We start from the raw sequence: 16,760 nt of genomic DNA on the forward strand, positions 1-16,760 counted from the left end.
GCTAAGAACGGTCTTCCCAGTATAATGGGTGTAACTTCATCTTCTCTAATGTCCATAATTATAAAATCGGTTGGAATGTAGAATTGACCTATGCGCACGGGAACGTTTTCAAGAATTCTTACAGGATATCTAACGGAACGATCTGCTAGTTGCACAGACATTTTAGTTGGTCTTAATTCTCCCATTTCCAGTTTCTTGCATATGGATAAAGGCATAACACTAATACCGGCTCCTAAATCGCATAAGGCTTTGTCGATGACAAATTTTCCTATGTGACAGGGTATAGAGAAACTACCCGGGTCTTTGAGTTTAGGAGGCATATTCTGGATTATAGCGCTACATTCAGCAGTGAGTGTAACGTTTCGCTATCTTCAAGTTTTCTTTTATTAGAAAGAATTTCTTTTAAGAACTTGGCATATGAGGGCATTTGCGTAATAGCTTCTGTAAAAGGAATTGTGACGTTTAATTGTTTCAGTAGGTCAACAAATTTTTTAAATTGGCCCGCATCTTTGGTTTTAATAAGCCTTTGAGGGTAAGGAATAGGTGGTTTATAGGGCGGTGGAGGTATATAAGGTTCTTTCTTTTCTACGGTTTCCTTATTACTCTCTTCCTTTTCCTTAGGTTTATTTTCTTCCTCAGTTGACTTTTTAGAGTTTTGGTTCTCAGTTCTTGGATCAGACGGTCCTTCCACTTCCGTTCCACTTCTTAGTATGATTACATGAGCGTGGCTTCTCGGGTTAGGTTGGGGCTGTCCAGGAAATGTACCAGTTGGGGAAGCAGTAGGCGCTTGTTGTTGAGCTACTTGTGATATTTGCGTTTCCAGCATTTTGTTATGGGTAGCCAGAGCATCTACTTTACTTGCTAGTTGTTTAATTTGTTCGCCAGTGTGTACATTCTGGTTTAAGAAATCTTTATTGGTTTACTGTTGAGAAGCTATAAAGTTTTCCATCATGATTTCCAAGTTGGATTTCCTAGGGGCGTTATTGTTAGGTGTAGATGGGATCGGCTTTTGATATCCCGGAGGTATAGCTGGGGCTTGATTCGGAGATTGTCCAGGTGCGTATAAAGCATTATTACTCTTATATGAAAAATTTGGATGATTCTTCCAATTTGAGTTATAGGTATGCGAGTAGGGGCTTCCTTGAGAATAGTTTACTTGCTCCGCTTGGATTCCTGTTAGGAGTTGACAATCTGCAGGAGTGTGACCTTGGATTCCACAGACTTCGCAATTCTGAGTTAGGGCAACCACGGTGGCTGGAGGTGATACATTTAAACTTTCAATTTTCTGGACCAGAGCATCCACTTTTGCGTTAACATGATCAAGGTTACTTATCTCGTACATGCCAGTTTTAGTTTGAGGTTTTTCTACCATTGTTCGTTCGCTTCCCCACTGATAGTGGTTTTGGGCAATGCTTTCGATAAGTTGGTAAGCATCAGCATAAGGTTTGTTCATTAGTGCACCACCTGCGGCGGCGTCTATTGTTAACCTCGTGTTGTACAAGAGACCATTATAGAAGGTATGAATTACTAACCAGTCCTCTAAACCATGGTGTGGACAAAGTCTCATCATGTCTTTGTATCTTTCCCATGCTTCGAAAAGAGACTCGTTATCTTTCTGTTTAAATCCATTTATCTGAGCTCTTAACATAGCTGTTTTGCTCGGCGGAAAATATCGGGCAAGAAAGACTTTCTTTAACTCGTTCCATGTGGTGACTGAGTTGGAAGGAAGAGACTGGAGCCATCTTCTAGCGCTATCTCTTAACGAGAAAGGAAAAAGACGAAGTCGAATTGCCTCTGAAGTGACACCGTTAGCTTTAACAGTATCAACGTATTGGACAAATACGGATAAATGAAGGTTTGGATCCTCGATAGGATTTCCAGAGAATTGGTTCTGTTGCACTGCCTGCAACAGTGAAGGTTTAAGTTCAAAGTTGTTTGCTTCGATTGCGGGTGGAGCAATGCTCGAATGCGGCTCATCTTGCGATGGAGCGACGTAATCTCGAAGAGCACGAGCTGGTTCTGCCATCTCGGGTATCGGCGAAGGAAGAAGATTTTTGAGATCAGAAAGTTCGACAGGAGGGAGATTGTTCGCAGCACGGTATTCCCGAATTCGTCGTAAGACTCGGAGATATAGTTCGATATCGTTGATTCGTAAGTAGAATGGCTCGCCTTGTGAGCGAGTATGTGGCATACAAATCAACGAAAGAAAGAAAAGAAAAGAAAAATAAGCCTTAGTCTCTACAGCGTAACAGAAGAGTTACGATATCGACTAAATAAAAGTCCCCGACAACGGCGCCAAAAACTTGATCACGACTTAATGAGTCGAATTTGGGGTACAAACTGCAAGTGCACAGTTCTATCGCGTAGTTTTAAAAGATATCGATCCCACGGGGACTTATGAATCGATATACCGTTTTCTAAGGTTACTTCGTAAAGCTAAGGCGGATAATACTTTGATTGTTTGGGGGAAAAGTTAAAACTAAAATAAGATCTAAATTAAATATTAATTAAGCGGATATCGGTATGTAGTTCGTCGTAATTAGGGAATCAATTCTTCGTTGGTTTCTTGGTTTTAAAACAAATCCTTTCAGTAGACACTATTGATTAAAAGTCTTATCTCAAACTCTCGCTCTGTTGAATAAACTATGATTTTATATTAACGTAGCTGTCACTTATTAGTTAAGTCCAAAATCACTTTTTGAAAACAATAGAATTCGGAGAAACTCTTTTTAAGAAAACACTAAACGTTTAAACATCCTTGTCTCAAACTCTCGCTTTGTTGACTTAGATTATATAATTAAATTCAAATGCTTAACTCTTGTCCTCACATTCAACCTTTAAAAATACTTTTTGAAAAAGATTAGAATTTAATTAACTCTAAAAATTGCTTTCGCCCTGATCTAGAATTAATGTCCAATTTACACTGTCCAGTTAAAAACTCAAACTCTCGTTCTATTGATTTTAACTTCTTTATGTCTTTTACTTTCGTACAAAACCTTGTTATTAAACCTGTAAATTGAGACCGTAAAAAGAGTGATTTTATTTTTAAACGTAATTAAACCAACTTAGTTTTGATTCCTTCATTCCGCTTACTCTACATACCGATACCTAAATAAATTAGCCAGACATGCTTAACAGATCTAAATAATCAGCATGCATAAATAATTCCATCTCAGGCAAATAATATAAGTAAACAATAAAGCAAAGCATATATAAATTCAAACAATAATTAAAGAACCTGAATAGTTTATAGCAATCTTGAACACTCCACCACAGACCGGTTGGATTTGTTCTTGAATTCTTCAATCGGACAGGAAAATAAAAGTGAAGGAATAAAAATCTAGGGTCTAACGTAAGGTTAGATCTAGTAAAAGATACATAATAGTTTCCGGTGTAGAAACTATTGTGCGAAAAATTAATTAAGTGCTGAAAGATTAACTGGAAGGGAAAGTAAAAATAAGAATTGCAATTAAAAGCAAAAACAGTAAAGGAAAAATAATGGTATGCTTGCACGACTGGAAGAAGAAAATTGAACGAAGCGGACTGTCTCGCAGGGTTTGCCAAAAGCTACTATTTATATTGGTCACTTGTTGTAACTGTTTCCAAAGGTCTTCCGTGTAAAGAGTCTTCACGTTGCAAATGGTCAAGCGTAACAATAGGCCTCAACGTCTTTGTTGCGCTTCTGAAGCCAAAAATATAGGGGAATGGTGTGACGTCCGTCACACCATGTGTTACGCTCGTAACACAAATAGGTAGGGCGTGACGCTCGTCACAGCTTGTGTGACGCTCGTCACGGGCGCAGCGCCTTGCTTTTGGGCTGGGCTTTGGCTTGGTGGAATTTGTTTCTTTTCATTTCTTTTTGCACCTCCTTTTCTTCCTTTTTCACTTGTGCTTCAAATAAGCTACCTGAGATAAATAGAAAGAAAATACCGAGTAATATCGAATAAAATGAAGTAAATTGAAGTAAATAATAATATAATTTAATTAAATCGAGTCCTAGAATGTGATATTATTTCATGTTATCAAAAACCATGTTGAGATTGGACAATGTTCTCACGCACCATAAGCTACTCAAGATTATATGTAGTGCTGTTTTATAATACCTAGTTGTCTATGCTATGTTATGGTATGTTGTGTTAGGTTTATGAATCAATATGGTCTGTTTGTGAACCATTGTCTTTTTTTTATGTAATTTGGTCTGTTATGAACCAGTATGGTATGTTTATGAATCATTATCTTTTTTATGTAATTTGGTTTGTTAGAAACCAATATGGTATGAACAAGTTGTAATATGATTTGTTATGATCTTTTGATATAATATTCAACAGTTATGAAAATTCAACTGTTATGATTAAGTTATGATCTGTTATGATCTTTTGATATAATATTCAACTGTTATGGTTATTCAACAGTTATGAACAAGTTATGCTCTATTATGAACGGTTATGATATGTTATTCAACTATTATGCAACAAAACCAATATATTGTAATTTCATTTCATTATCAAGTCAAGTTACACAAACAATTATGATATGTTATTCAACTATTATGCAACTAAACCAATATATTGTAATTTCATTTCATTATCAAGTTAGACAAACAATGTTACAAAAAGGAACACAACTGAACCAACATATTGGATCTATCAACTTAAACCAACAATGTTACAAAAAAGAACACAACTGAACTAATATATTGGATCTATCAACTTAAATCAACAATGTTACAAAAAAGAACACAACTGAACCAACATATGCTAAACATATAACATAAACATATTGGACCTATCCTATTTCATTATTGTTGAAATAAGATATGAAATTAACATAACAATGATAATCATCTAGTTGAACTTCAAATGATTCTTCAATAATTTCACCTTCATCTTCATTTCTTCATCTTTCTTGATATAATCTTTCACCTTCTATTTCTCATCATTCAAATTCTGCAGTAATGACGAAATAACTTCCTTTGCCCTTGGGTTCATTTCTTCATCCAATGAAACAAACTGGCTACACTTCTTGTAACATTGCATCTGGAGAAAATAAATGGAGTAAAATGAAGTAGCTTCAGTGGCGATATAACTTAACAGAGAAGAACCATAAAATAGCATAAAGGAAATCACACCTTATACATTTCACAACCATCAACATCATGGGTTTGCATCAGTCTATGTTATCATCAATGGAGCATCAATACCACAATGGCATTCGTACCTCACTGAACGATTTTTGTAGCTACTTTTTAAAACTGATTTCTCAAACATTTTAAGACCAGAAAGACTGGTTTGGGAACGAAACAAAGAAGGAGGATTGAATATGTGGGAAAGAGAAATCGAGTTTGAAAAATGGCAGACGGCTAGGGCACACACGCAGTGAGGCGACGAAGCTGATTTCCTTCCATTAATAAAGACAATAATAATAATTCATTTAAAATTATTATTTTAATTAAAATTGTTTTTAATACAAATATTAATTATCGTGAATTAAAATATTCAATTATAACTTACGTGGATGTCCATCATCATTAATAAGTCCGCAAAATGGAGGGCGGCCATGGAAATCTCAAAGAAACTAAACTTTTGGCTCAAAAAGTTAGTTTTTAAAATAGAGGGACTAAATTTTAAAAAACTTAAAAATAAAGGATCAAAAGTACATTTAAGACATTATATATTTATTTATTATAAATATATATATATATATATATATATATATATATATATATATATATATATATATATATATATATATATATATATATATATATATATATATATATATATATATATATATATATATATATTTTCGAGATTAATTATTATACACTGTCAGTGTAAAATTTTTTACACAATCAATTCGTCACCATCATCCGTTTGCATTACTTTATCGATTTTTAAAATAAAAGTCAAACTTGTTTCAACATCTAACGACTATAATTAACTGACGGTATAAAATCCTTTTACACTGTCAGTGTATTTCAATTAAATCATTTTTCAAAAGTGATTTAATTCAATTAACATGGTTTCTCAGAAAATTCTAACAAAACAGTATTATCGTATAAATTAAACTAATATTTATATGATATATATATATATATATATATATATATATATATATATATATATATATATATATATATATATATATATATATATATATATATATATATATATATATATATATATATATATATATTTATTTTTTATGTTAATCTAATTATTTATTATTTATATCGGCTTTAGAAGCTTCCAAAAGCAGAATCCATCGAGGGTGCTTTTCGATATTTTAAGGCAATAAAACGAAAATAAAAATAATCCCGGTGATACCCTTTCTTTCCTCTCATAAAAATCAATTCTCTTACCACTCTCTCGTCCATATCTCGCGTTACTCCAAAGCTTCCTCACACGAAGCTTTCATCACCAAAGGTAAATCCAAATCTCAGATCCATTCTCTGATTTTCACTTCGTTTTTCAATCGATCTGAGGGTTTTCCGATCAAACTCTTCAGATCACATCCTTTCGTTTACCCTCTTTCAGATCCTGTAACGTTCTTCCCGAATTTACTGTATTGTTTTGTTCTAATTTCGTTTCATTCACTGCGATCCGTTTTTCGATCCATTGTACCGTTGGATCTATTTGCATGCTAGGTTTGCGTCAACAATTTTATGAGATCCTCTTTTTTGTTTGTTTTGAGATTTGTTATTTTTGTTATTAATATTTTGTTTGAACGATGAAATTAGGGAGGATCAACGAAGTGAAGCAGAAATGGGGCTGACATTCACGAAGCTTTTCAGTCGGTTATTTGCGAAGAAGGAAATGAGAATTTTGATGGTTGGTCTCGATGCAGCTGGTAAGACAACTATTTTGTACAAGCTCAAGCTGGGAGAGATCGTCACCACTATCCCTACCATTGGTAAGTTTCTGTCCCTATTGTTTTTTCATTTGATTGGTATGGAATTTGTACATGTATGTATTATCCTTATATGTTTGATCCATTTTGACACAACAACAATCAAGCCTTATCCCAGGTTGGATTGGCTACATGGATCAACTTCCACCATAATGTTCTATCCATGACCACTATGTTAGCTTGGCTATGCATAGCCGATCCCAAGTCCGGCCACTATGTTAGCTTTGTCAAATCTACATGGCATGAACCATTTTGACAACTTATGAAAATATCTTCATGATTCAATTATTAAACACATGCTAGTTATGTGAGGAAACCTTTAAATTTTAAGTTTTCAACTTGAGATCCCAAAGGATGGTGGTTAGATTAGATGCCATGTAGGACTCCTCCCTTAGTTCCTATATAATTTGCCTTTTAAGGTTTTTTTATGCAACAAGAAATCACTTTAATTGATAAGCAACTTTCAAATACAGTCTAAGTTTTTATTGGCCCACCCATTCATTGATATTTCTTCTGGGTTCACAAAATAGTTCAGATAACTGTATAATCTACAAAAGTAGTTAATAGGAACACTTTTTCTAATTAACTGTCAATAAAAAAGGAATGGAGGAAGTGATATGTAACTCTTTAAGTCCTGATGTCCAGTTATTTCTCCAACAGCCACAATATTACTTTTGAAAAGCTTTCTGTGATGATTATTGGACAATATTATAACACTATTATTCAATCTGTCAGATTGTTGAATATTGTGATGCTGTTATGTATATGCTTTAAAATATTTATATGTTGTTTTGTTTCAGGGTTCAATGTGGAGACTGTGGAGTACAAGAACATTAGCTTCACTGTTTGGGATGTCGGAGGCCAGGACAAGGTGTAAATTTTTGTTTTTATGCATTTTGTAGAGTTTCAATTTACATTTTAGTGCAAATAACCAAATCATATCTCAGAAGTGTCTTTTGGCTGAATTCTTGGTGTTTTTTTCTGCAGATCCGTCCCTTGTGGAGGCACTACTTCCAGAACACTCAGGGTCTTATATTTGTTGTAGACAGCAATGACAGGGATAGAGTTGTTGAGGCCAGAGATGAGTTACATAGAATGTTGAATGAGGTACTATAATTTTAGTTGATTTATTTTGGTCTTTGATGCAATGTCTCCACATTCATATCTCTTCATGTTAGATGCTCCTATGACATATTGAAGGAATTCCTTCTCAATAGAACAACAAGTTTGGGATCATTCTCACATGGCTGAAAGGAAGCACCTTTAACTAGAGTAGTTAAGATTGAAAGGTCAAAGAATCATATTGACCAATGAAGAAGACCCGCATATGTAGTCTCAAAATATTTCTTTTTGGGTTTCGTGGAAGGAATACTCTGTTTTAATCAGGAAATGTTTACATTTATCTGTATCTTCTATGACTCCGACTTTGCTACTCATTAATCCAGTACAAGATGCTATCGGTTGATGTGACTATGTTGTATATTTTAGGAGTTGAATGGCCAGTTCTAGTATGACGCATCAGTCTCCTTGTTCTTTTGCTTTCTGTTTTTTGTGTTCTTATGATGAAATGAGAATTTTTGAAAACCCATATTTGAATTACCTTTTTAGGATGAACTGAGAGATGCAGTATTGCTTGTCTTTGCTAACAAACAAGATCTTCCAAATGCAATGAATGCTGCTGAAATTACTGACAAGTTGGGTCTTCACTCTTTGAGACAGCGCCACTGGTAAATGTTTAATGACGAACCCCTTTGTGTCAAGCATTGATAAATATCTTGTGAGATCTAACATACACTTCTGGTTCTTCCAGGTACATCCAGAGCACTTGTGCAACCTCCGGGGAGGGTCTTTATGAAGGTTTGGACTGGCTTTCCAACAACATAGCCAATAAGGTGACTACTGTTTTCTTCACTGCCATTTTGTGCAAATGTTGATTTGAAAATAATGCATACCAAATGAAAAATGTAAAGCTTTAGCTCATTGGAAGTGTTTGCAAAAGTGTACCATGCAATGTGCCTGTGATTTGTGATGTTATTACCCTATTCTTGCATTTTTCTTATAACATACTAACAGAAAGTAGTTGTCCTTATTAGTCCCTCTCATTCATCTCAGAAAAAGTAAGAGTATGATCTTTAGAATCACTTAGGTGACTTTCTTTCCTGATTCTATCTACCCTTTCAGGCTTAATGCTTATCGGGAGTATTGTGGATTGGTGGTTCTGGATGCGGGGGTGAATATTATCTAGCTTTCCTTTTTGAGTCTTGTGGAGCAGTAATTCTGGATGCAGAGGAAAATATTATCTAGCTTTTATTTCTTGGGTCATCTTTCGAAACAACTTGAATTTGTCTTCATTCATGTATTGTGGTTTAGGATATTTTGGTGCCTAAAATCGTAGTAGGGATTTGTTTCATGGGCTTTGTAATACTTTTGAGCTTTTAATTGGGTTTTGATGCAATGTCCATAACTGTAATGGAGATACAATTAAATGTGACTCATGTTCTAATTTACAGATTTATTTTGGTCATATACCTTTCTTAATTGATGGTTAATTTGTTTATATTTATATTCTCTGCAAGGAATCATGAAAAAAATTGTCCCGACTTTTAAAAGCGGTATTTGCATGTTTAGTATTGGGTACTGTATGTTTGTTTAGATGAGAATTATCATTTGATCGGAAAATTAGCATCTTTGATCATATAGCTTTAATTTTATATTTTTTTCCTTCATAAACATAAACAATAAGAAATCATTCTGTTACCGTGTTTATAGATTCATGATTTGTCACACTAGAGTATGAAACGGATTTGTTTTATTGATACAATGGATGTAATGTGTTTATTAGATATGGATGTATGAATTATGAATGACTTATATGTTAATATGTTTGATGAGTTCTTGTTTGTAAAATGTGGATTATGTGCTGACCCGATAATTATGTGAAGTTTTACGAACTTTGTTTTTATGATAAATCAATTGGTAACCAACATACATACCTTCATTTCTACGTTTCGTGATTTGAATTGTTGTTATTCGTGGGTGTTCATGTTTGATTATAGTGTGTATAATTTAAATCATAATGGTCTCTACCATTGGTTGATTAGAATCAGCATTCTGGGTATGATTTTGTTTTTGTTTTTGTTTTTATTTAATGTTTAAAATATATTTTACATAATCAATTTGCAGCTTTAGAAACAAATGAGGAAACCGATTAAGAGAAACAGTTTTTGGGATTGTGACGATCCTAAGATTGAAAGGTAGAAATTATTAGAGATGATTCAATCTTTTTTAATTGAATGCTAGAGTGGATTTACAATGGACTGTTAGGGAAACAAAACAGAGAAATTGGGAATTGTTCAATCTTGAACTATTGTGATAAATATTTTGAAATTTTTTATGTAACTTTTGTAGCAATTCATTGTTAAGGAATTGGAGCTCTCCTGCAAATGTGAGATATTTTTGATCGAACTAAATCAATAAACATAGGAGTTATTTTTTTTAAATTATCGTAAGCGTCTTTTCCGTATCATGATTTATTGTAATTTTGAATTTTTTTTTGTTGAATTTCTCTTCACACACATGAAAATAGTGATTTTTCATACATTTTTGAAGTGTTGACTAAAGTCAACTCCATTGACTTGAATCAACAAGTCAATAATTTGAATCGGTTCAAGATTGCTAAATTGATTTAAATGGCCAAATACTTTATTCATTTTGGTTTTTAACTTAAGTCATTTTTTTTAATTTTGGACAGATTTTGAATTGATTCATTACAAACTTGAATAAATTTATTATTTTGAATTGATTCATTACAACCTTGAATAAATTTATTTTATAATCTTGAATAAATTCATTTAGTTCATTTTTACTCTTTTTTTTCACCTCTACGCATGCATATAAATAGTTTTTTCATTTCAATTCTTTAATAATTTGATGAGAAAACTCTCAATTAGATTATGAGAGATCAAATTTTACAATGAGAAAAAAATCTTAGAAAATACATATTTATCTCTTTAAATCATCACCTTTATTATGTTCATGAAAAATCATTACTGCAGATGATTGATTGTGAGAAAATATTAAAAGTATAATATTTTATTTCAAGTGTGTAGTTTTCAAGAAGAAATTAACCTTGAAGAGATTCAAAGAAGTGAAGTTTTTTAAAGGAAAAAGAGAATGAGTTCTTCTCTATTGTTATGGAGTTTTTCTGTTGATTCATGAACCAGTTAAAGAGAAGGATTCAAGGCTTATAATTTCGAGATAGAGTGAAGATCGACGAATTTATCACGATTAAGGTCCATCAAAGGTTGAAGATCAAAATCTTGGTGAAAATCCAAGACAATAGTGGTGGTAGCTAGCAGGGCCGGTCCTGACTTTTTAGCGGTCCATGGCAAATAATAAAAATGAACCCCTAATAAAAAATACAATTTTTAAAAAAATAACTTTGTATTAGTCAAATAAAAAGGCCCGAGTACAACAGTTTTTTTTCACAAATCTAAATAAATAGTATAAACAGTATTAGGATCAACCTTGATATAAACTTTTTCACAAGTGAAAATTACCAAATTAAAATTATAAATTAGGTACGGTAGAAGTTTTAGACAAGAGAATATCCTTACATAAGTAAGATCTTGCAATGAACACACCTAAAAAAAATGTGACAAAGAGTATTGAACCCACAACCTTTACCATCATGTTTAAAAATCAATCTTATACTGCTTGATCAATGACAAACTTATATTTATTTTCCATTTTATAGTTTATTTAATAGATTATTAAATATATATTTTGTATTTTTTAAAACAAAATGAGACCTCTTAATTTGGAGACACTGGGCTAAGGACCGTTTTGCCCCTGCTTAAGATCGGCCCTAGTAGCTAGTTACAAACAAGTTCAACCAAAAAAGAAAAAAAAATATAAATTGTATTGTAATAGTTTATCTTTTATTTCAATGAATTGTTGTAACACGAACCGAAATAAAATTAACATAATGGAGGACACAAATTTTTTATGATTCACCATCAAAGATTGAAATGGGTGTCTGCGAGGGCCATTGCACAACACCTGTAATTATGATATGCAACCTAAGAGGATGGTGAATTAAGGTTACTCTTTTTTTTATGCAATAATTCTTAACTTTTTATTTTTCCAGAAGTTATGAATATGTTATGCTTTTAGGATAATAAAATGAAAAAATTAAAGTGCTGAAAAAATAAAGGACACGAGATAATTATACTAGTTCCTATTATAATCAAAGGTACATATAGTCCCTTCACACCTTAAAAGATTTTCCACTATGTTTAAATTTTTGTATATGTCTCACACCAAGACTTTTTTATATCCTTCTAAAACATACACAAACACCAAATATATGGTGGAACTTTGAATCACCCTAATTCAAAGAATTTTTTCACAAACACCAAATACTATGGTGGACTTTGAATCAACCCAATTCAAATGATCTTTTTACAAATCCCAAACATTATAGTGGACTTTGAATCAACCCAATTCAAATGACCTCAATTTAAATGATCTTTTTATAAACCCCAAACACTATAGTGGATTTTGAATCAACTCAACTCAAATGACCTTTTTACAAACACTTATCACAACAAACTTGATTATTAAGTGATAATACACTTTAAATGATTTGAGATACAATTGTTCTCAAAATGATTTTCAAGATGAATAATATATATATATATATATATATGTTCTTCTCTTTCTCTTGATCAATTCAAACTTATATATTTAATTGTTCAGAAATGTTAACGATACCTTTTGGAGATTTATACATAAGGTTTCATAACTTAAAATGGTATGAACATTTAAAAAGAGTTTTACTTGATATAAAAATGATTAATGAAAGAGGTGTCTTGAATTTTTCTTATGTATAGACCTTTACGAATGTATGCACATGTTTGGAATGATTCCATGAAATTTTGTCATGATTTAGAATGATGTTGGTACATGAACAATTAAATTTTTTTATCGTGTGTGACTGATTACCAACAGAGCATAATCGGTTATCACTCTTTCAACATTTAAAAATTTGAAACATAATTAACATGTAAGCGATTACTTAAATCAGGTAGCCGATTACCTAATTAAAAAAGTGCATAAATCAAGTTTTCATGGCTTAATCTCAAAGATTTTCATGCATGATGTTCGTGACTTTTATAGATGGAGATTGATATAATTTTCTTGAGTATCTTAAAAGATATATTATAAATTGTAATGCATAATTTAATCATGATCAATTATCTCAAATCTTTATTTTGATTCCCAAAGCTTATGATCATTTGAACTTTGACTTCAAACTTTTTCTTCTTGATCACTATGATAATCCTTGACTTTAGTTTTTAAGGCAAGAGATCTTACTTTAAGTTCATGTCCTTCATACTTTTAAATCATTCAAGTTCCAATTTGTAAAACCCGTAGTTTCAGTTGATTAAAAATTGGTATTACTGTTGTTTTAGTTTGTCTATCTGACTTGTTTATATTTTACTTCTAATATTATCAAAATTAAAATAATTATAAGTTATTATGTTTGAATATTTATATTTGACTTCTCTATGTTATTAATGTTGAGTCAAATAGTATATTCATTCAAGTCCCACATTGGGTAGTAGGAAAAAATAAAATTTGAGTATTAGTATAAATAAAGATATTTAGTTTTAGTTTTTTATACAACAACAAAATGTAATCTTGTAGGTGTTTTGGGGATTTGGGTAATTGTGTGTTTAGAAAAAAAATTCTATTTTTCCATTCAAAAATAGTTTGTTGAGAGAATTTTCTATTTTTTCATTCAACAATAGTTTGTTGAGAGGGTTTGTAGTTTTTCTGTCAAAAAATTGCAATTGAGAGAGGGTTTGTAATTTTCCATCCGAAAATTGTAATTGAGAGAAGTTTTGCAATTTTTCCGTCCAAAAATTATAATTGAGAAAGAGTTTACAATTTTTCCGTTCAAAATTGTAATTTGGAGGGTTTGCAATTTTCTCAGGAAAAATTGCAATTGTATGCGAGGGTTTCTAGTTTCGTCCTTGTAAAAATTATGATATTATGAGTTTTTGTTTGAATTTTTGCTCTTTATTTTTGTGGGTATGCTTCCGTATGCGTAGAAAATTATTATTTTTTGTTATTTTCCAACAACTATTGTTGATAAAAAATATGAGTTGTGTTGAGAAAAAATGTGAGTTATAAGTCTCACATTGCTTAAAAAAATGAAGGTTGAGTACTTTATAAGTAAGATGACCATGCACCTATCGCCTTAAGGTTTTGGATGAATATGTGGTGTCTTTCTCACTTGTTTGAGTGAGTCTTTGGCCTTTAGGTGAGTGTTTGAACCAATGTTTATCCTTCTCCCTCATGATAACTCATCGGTGATATCAAAGTCGTGGTTCAAGTAAGGGACCGACTCCTTGTGTCAAAAGCCTTCCTAACATGATGGTCAGGTGGCGTGTTCTGTTGAAAGTGTCCATGACGAGATATCTCATTCAAAACCGTGCAGGAGACTTTCATCTCGCATGGCTCCTAAGTGATAAAAGAAAGAAGAATATTGTTTCTTCTTTCTTTTAGTATTTCCTTCCTCGCGTATGTATAATACCGAATCCATTTGATTTGGACTTTTCAAAAGGATTAGTAATCCTGAACTTTTCGAGGAATCCTTCATCAGTGGTTGTGAATGACTTATTTTTCTCAATCTTTATGACTTACTCATACGGAAGGGACCTAGGTCGAAAAGATTGAGAAATGGAACCATCTGATTTCATTCGTTCTCAATAGCCACGAGATGATCATCTTAGGGTGATCCTTTTGTTGGGGGATGCTCCTATTATACTCGTAGTCTCTGAAGGATGGGAACCAACTATGTAGCATCTACATCGATAATTCAAGTATTGTATACGCCATTAGTCTGATCCTTTGTAGTAACTACTACCCCTAATAACCAACTTGCAAAAATAATTTATTCATCATAAAGGGATTCGTTGTTCCTGACTCTGCTTCACCTTAATTGTTATTTTAACAAGTAAAGTTATGTCTTGGTCCGAGTGGGAATAACATATCTCTTCTACATGTCCATAGAGTTTTGAAAAATTCAAACATCTCAGAAATAGATAGAGAGGTCGGTTGGAATTTCTCGAACGAACCACACTTCTTCATATAGGTCAGGAGTCCATTGATGAGAATGGGTTGGGGAAAGCTTGAACCCAATTCCTATAGTGATGAATATAAGCACAATTGAAATTCCCGGAGAGTTACAAATTTGTGCATTGATAAGACCATTCACTATTTCTTGAAGCTCTATCTCTTCCCCGGGTGAACCATATAGCCCAGAGAAACCATGAACCAGAATAGAAGAGCTTGCCCCACTCATGAGTAAATATTTCACAGTAGCCTCATTAGACCTTACATCTTTCTTGGTATATCCACATAGTAGACAGGAGCATAAATTGAAACATTTTAGAGCTACAGAGATAGTTATTAAATTGTTAGTGCTGCATAAAACCATTCCTCATAGAGTAGCGGTTAATATGAATAACAGAAACTCTATTATAGACATTTCTGTACATTCAATGTACTCTACGGATAGAGGAATGCATAGAGTTGAAGATAATAAAATAAGAAATTGAAAGATTTCGTTGAAATTGTTTGTTTGGAAATTTCCTGAAAAACTAAGCGTGGGTTCTTCTCTCCATCAGAATAACAACGCCGTTATGCTCATTACGAAACTTGTTGAAAAGATAAAATAAAACCAAGATATATTTGTTTGATCCAAAGTTTAATTGATCATCAAAAGAAGAATTAAACCCAAAATTAGGATCGATTCCGAAAAAAGAAAACTTCCATCGAAAATAAGCAAATGAAAGGCTTTCATAAAAATTCTCGTAGACTCGAGAATGATATTTTCATTCTGTACATGTCAAATCATGAATTAGTAATTCCATAGATCATATTCATGGATTAACGAAAATGTGCAAAAGTTCTATTTGCCTCCGCCATTCTATGAGTCTCTTCCTTTTTGTGTAAGGCATCACCACTCCCTTTGGCAACATCCATTAATTCAGAACTTAATTTGAAAGCCATATTTCAAACATGACTATAGAAATATATTGTATATTTCATTGTAATAGGAACTATTACATTGTACGGTATAAATAGGATACAACAAGCTGTACTAACTTGTTAATAAACAGAGAAATAACTCCGTATAATTGCTGCTACCTAAATAAGGAAATAATAATAATAGAGAATAAATCTATTTACACCACTGTTTTGTAACAGCTTAACAAATCATAATCAAATGATTATGATTTGATATGTGCTAATCTTCAACACTCCCCCTCAATCTGGGTGGTAGATGTCTATCATACCCAGATTGGATTTGATATTTTCATAAGTATTCCTTGGAAGAGCCTTGGTTAAGATATCTGCAGTTTGCTTGCATGATGGGACATGATCAATATTTATAATCTTCTGATCAATTTTTTCTTTAATGAAGTGTCGGTCAATTTCCACATGTTTTGTTCTATCATGTTGGACTGGGTTCTTTGCAATGCTTATAGCAGCTTTGTTATCACATAGTAACCTCACAGAATGGTTCACATGAATTTTTATTTCATCTAGCATGCTCTTAAGCCACATTCCTTCACAAATACCTAGGGCCATAGCTCTAAATTCTGCTTCTGCACTACTCCTCGCCACTACATATTGTTTCTTGCTTCTCCAAGTTACTAGGTTCCCCCACACAAATGAACAATAGCCTGTAGTCGATTTTCTGTCTGTGGAGCATCCTGCCCAATCTGAATCTGTATAAACTTCAATGTCCCTGTTTGAATTCCTCTTGAGGTGGA

The 16,760-nt window shown here is 32.6% G+C and overlaps 1 protein-coding gene and 2 pseudogenes across 2 annotated transcripts; 2 read left to right on the forward strand and 1 right to left on the reverse strand.

The window, feature by feature from the left end:
- Positions 1–1,541: 1,541 nt before the first annotated feature.
- LOC127124901 (uncharacterized) lies at positions 1,542–1,641 on the forward strand (annotated as a pseudogene).
- Positions 1,642–6,257: 4,616 nt separating this feature from the next.
- On the forward strand, positions 6,258–9,433 carry LOC127119313 (ADP-ribosylation factor 2). 2 transcript variants are annotated; one of them, XM_051049518.1, is made up of 7 exons: positions 6,258–6,425; positions 6,740–6,912; positions 7,710–7,780; positions 7,897–8,016; positions 8,518–8,636; positions 8,720–8,801; positions 9,091–9,433. In XM_051049518.1, exons 2-7 carry the CDS (start codon positions 6,765–6,767, stop codon positions 9,094–9,096), a joined length of 546 nt encoding a protein of 181 aa, XP_050905475.1. In that variant the 5' UTR covers positions 6,258–6,425; positions 6,740–6,764; the 3' UTR covers positions 9,097–9,433. The 2 variants fall into 2 exon arrangements, with proteins under 2 accessions (XP_050905475.1, XP_050905476.1); XM_051049519.1 differs by having other exon boundaries at positions 6,365–6,646.
- A 5,495-nt stretch (positions 9,434–14,928) lies between these two features.
- Positions 14,929–15,838, reverse strand: LOC127123051 (NAD(P)H-quinone oxidoreductase subunit 2 A, chloroplastic-like; annotated as a pseudogene).
- Positions 15,839–16,760: the final 922 nt, after the last annotated feature.

The sequence above is a fragment of the Lathyrus oleraceus genome, chromosome 2 (genome assembly GCF_024323335.1).
Source record: "Lathyrus oleraceus cultivar Zhongwan6 chromosome 2, CAAS_Psat_ZW6_1.0, whole genome shotgun sequence".
Lineage (NCBI taxonomy): Eukaryota > Viridiplantae > Streptophyta > Magnoliopsida > Fabales > Fabaceae > Lathyrus > Lathyrus oleraceus.

What these genes read in the sequence shown, in the direction of transcription:
- LOC127119313 (XM_051049518.1), top strand. Translation starts at nt 6,765, where the DNA reads ATGGGGCTGACATTCACGAAGCTTTTCAGTCGGTTATTTGCGAAGAAG. An exon ending in CACCACTATCCCTACCATTG is followed by an intron (nt 6,913 to 7,709) that starts GTAAGTTTCTGT and finishes GTTTTGTTTCAG; the next exon opens with GGTTCAATGTGGAGACTGTG. An exon ending in ATGTCGGAGGCCAGGACAAG is followed by an intron (nt 7,781 to 7,896) that starts GTGTAAATTTTT and finishes TTTTTTCTGCAG; the next exon opens with ATCCGTCCCTTGTGGAGGCA.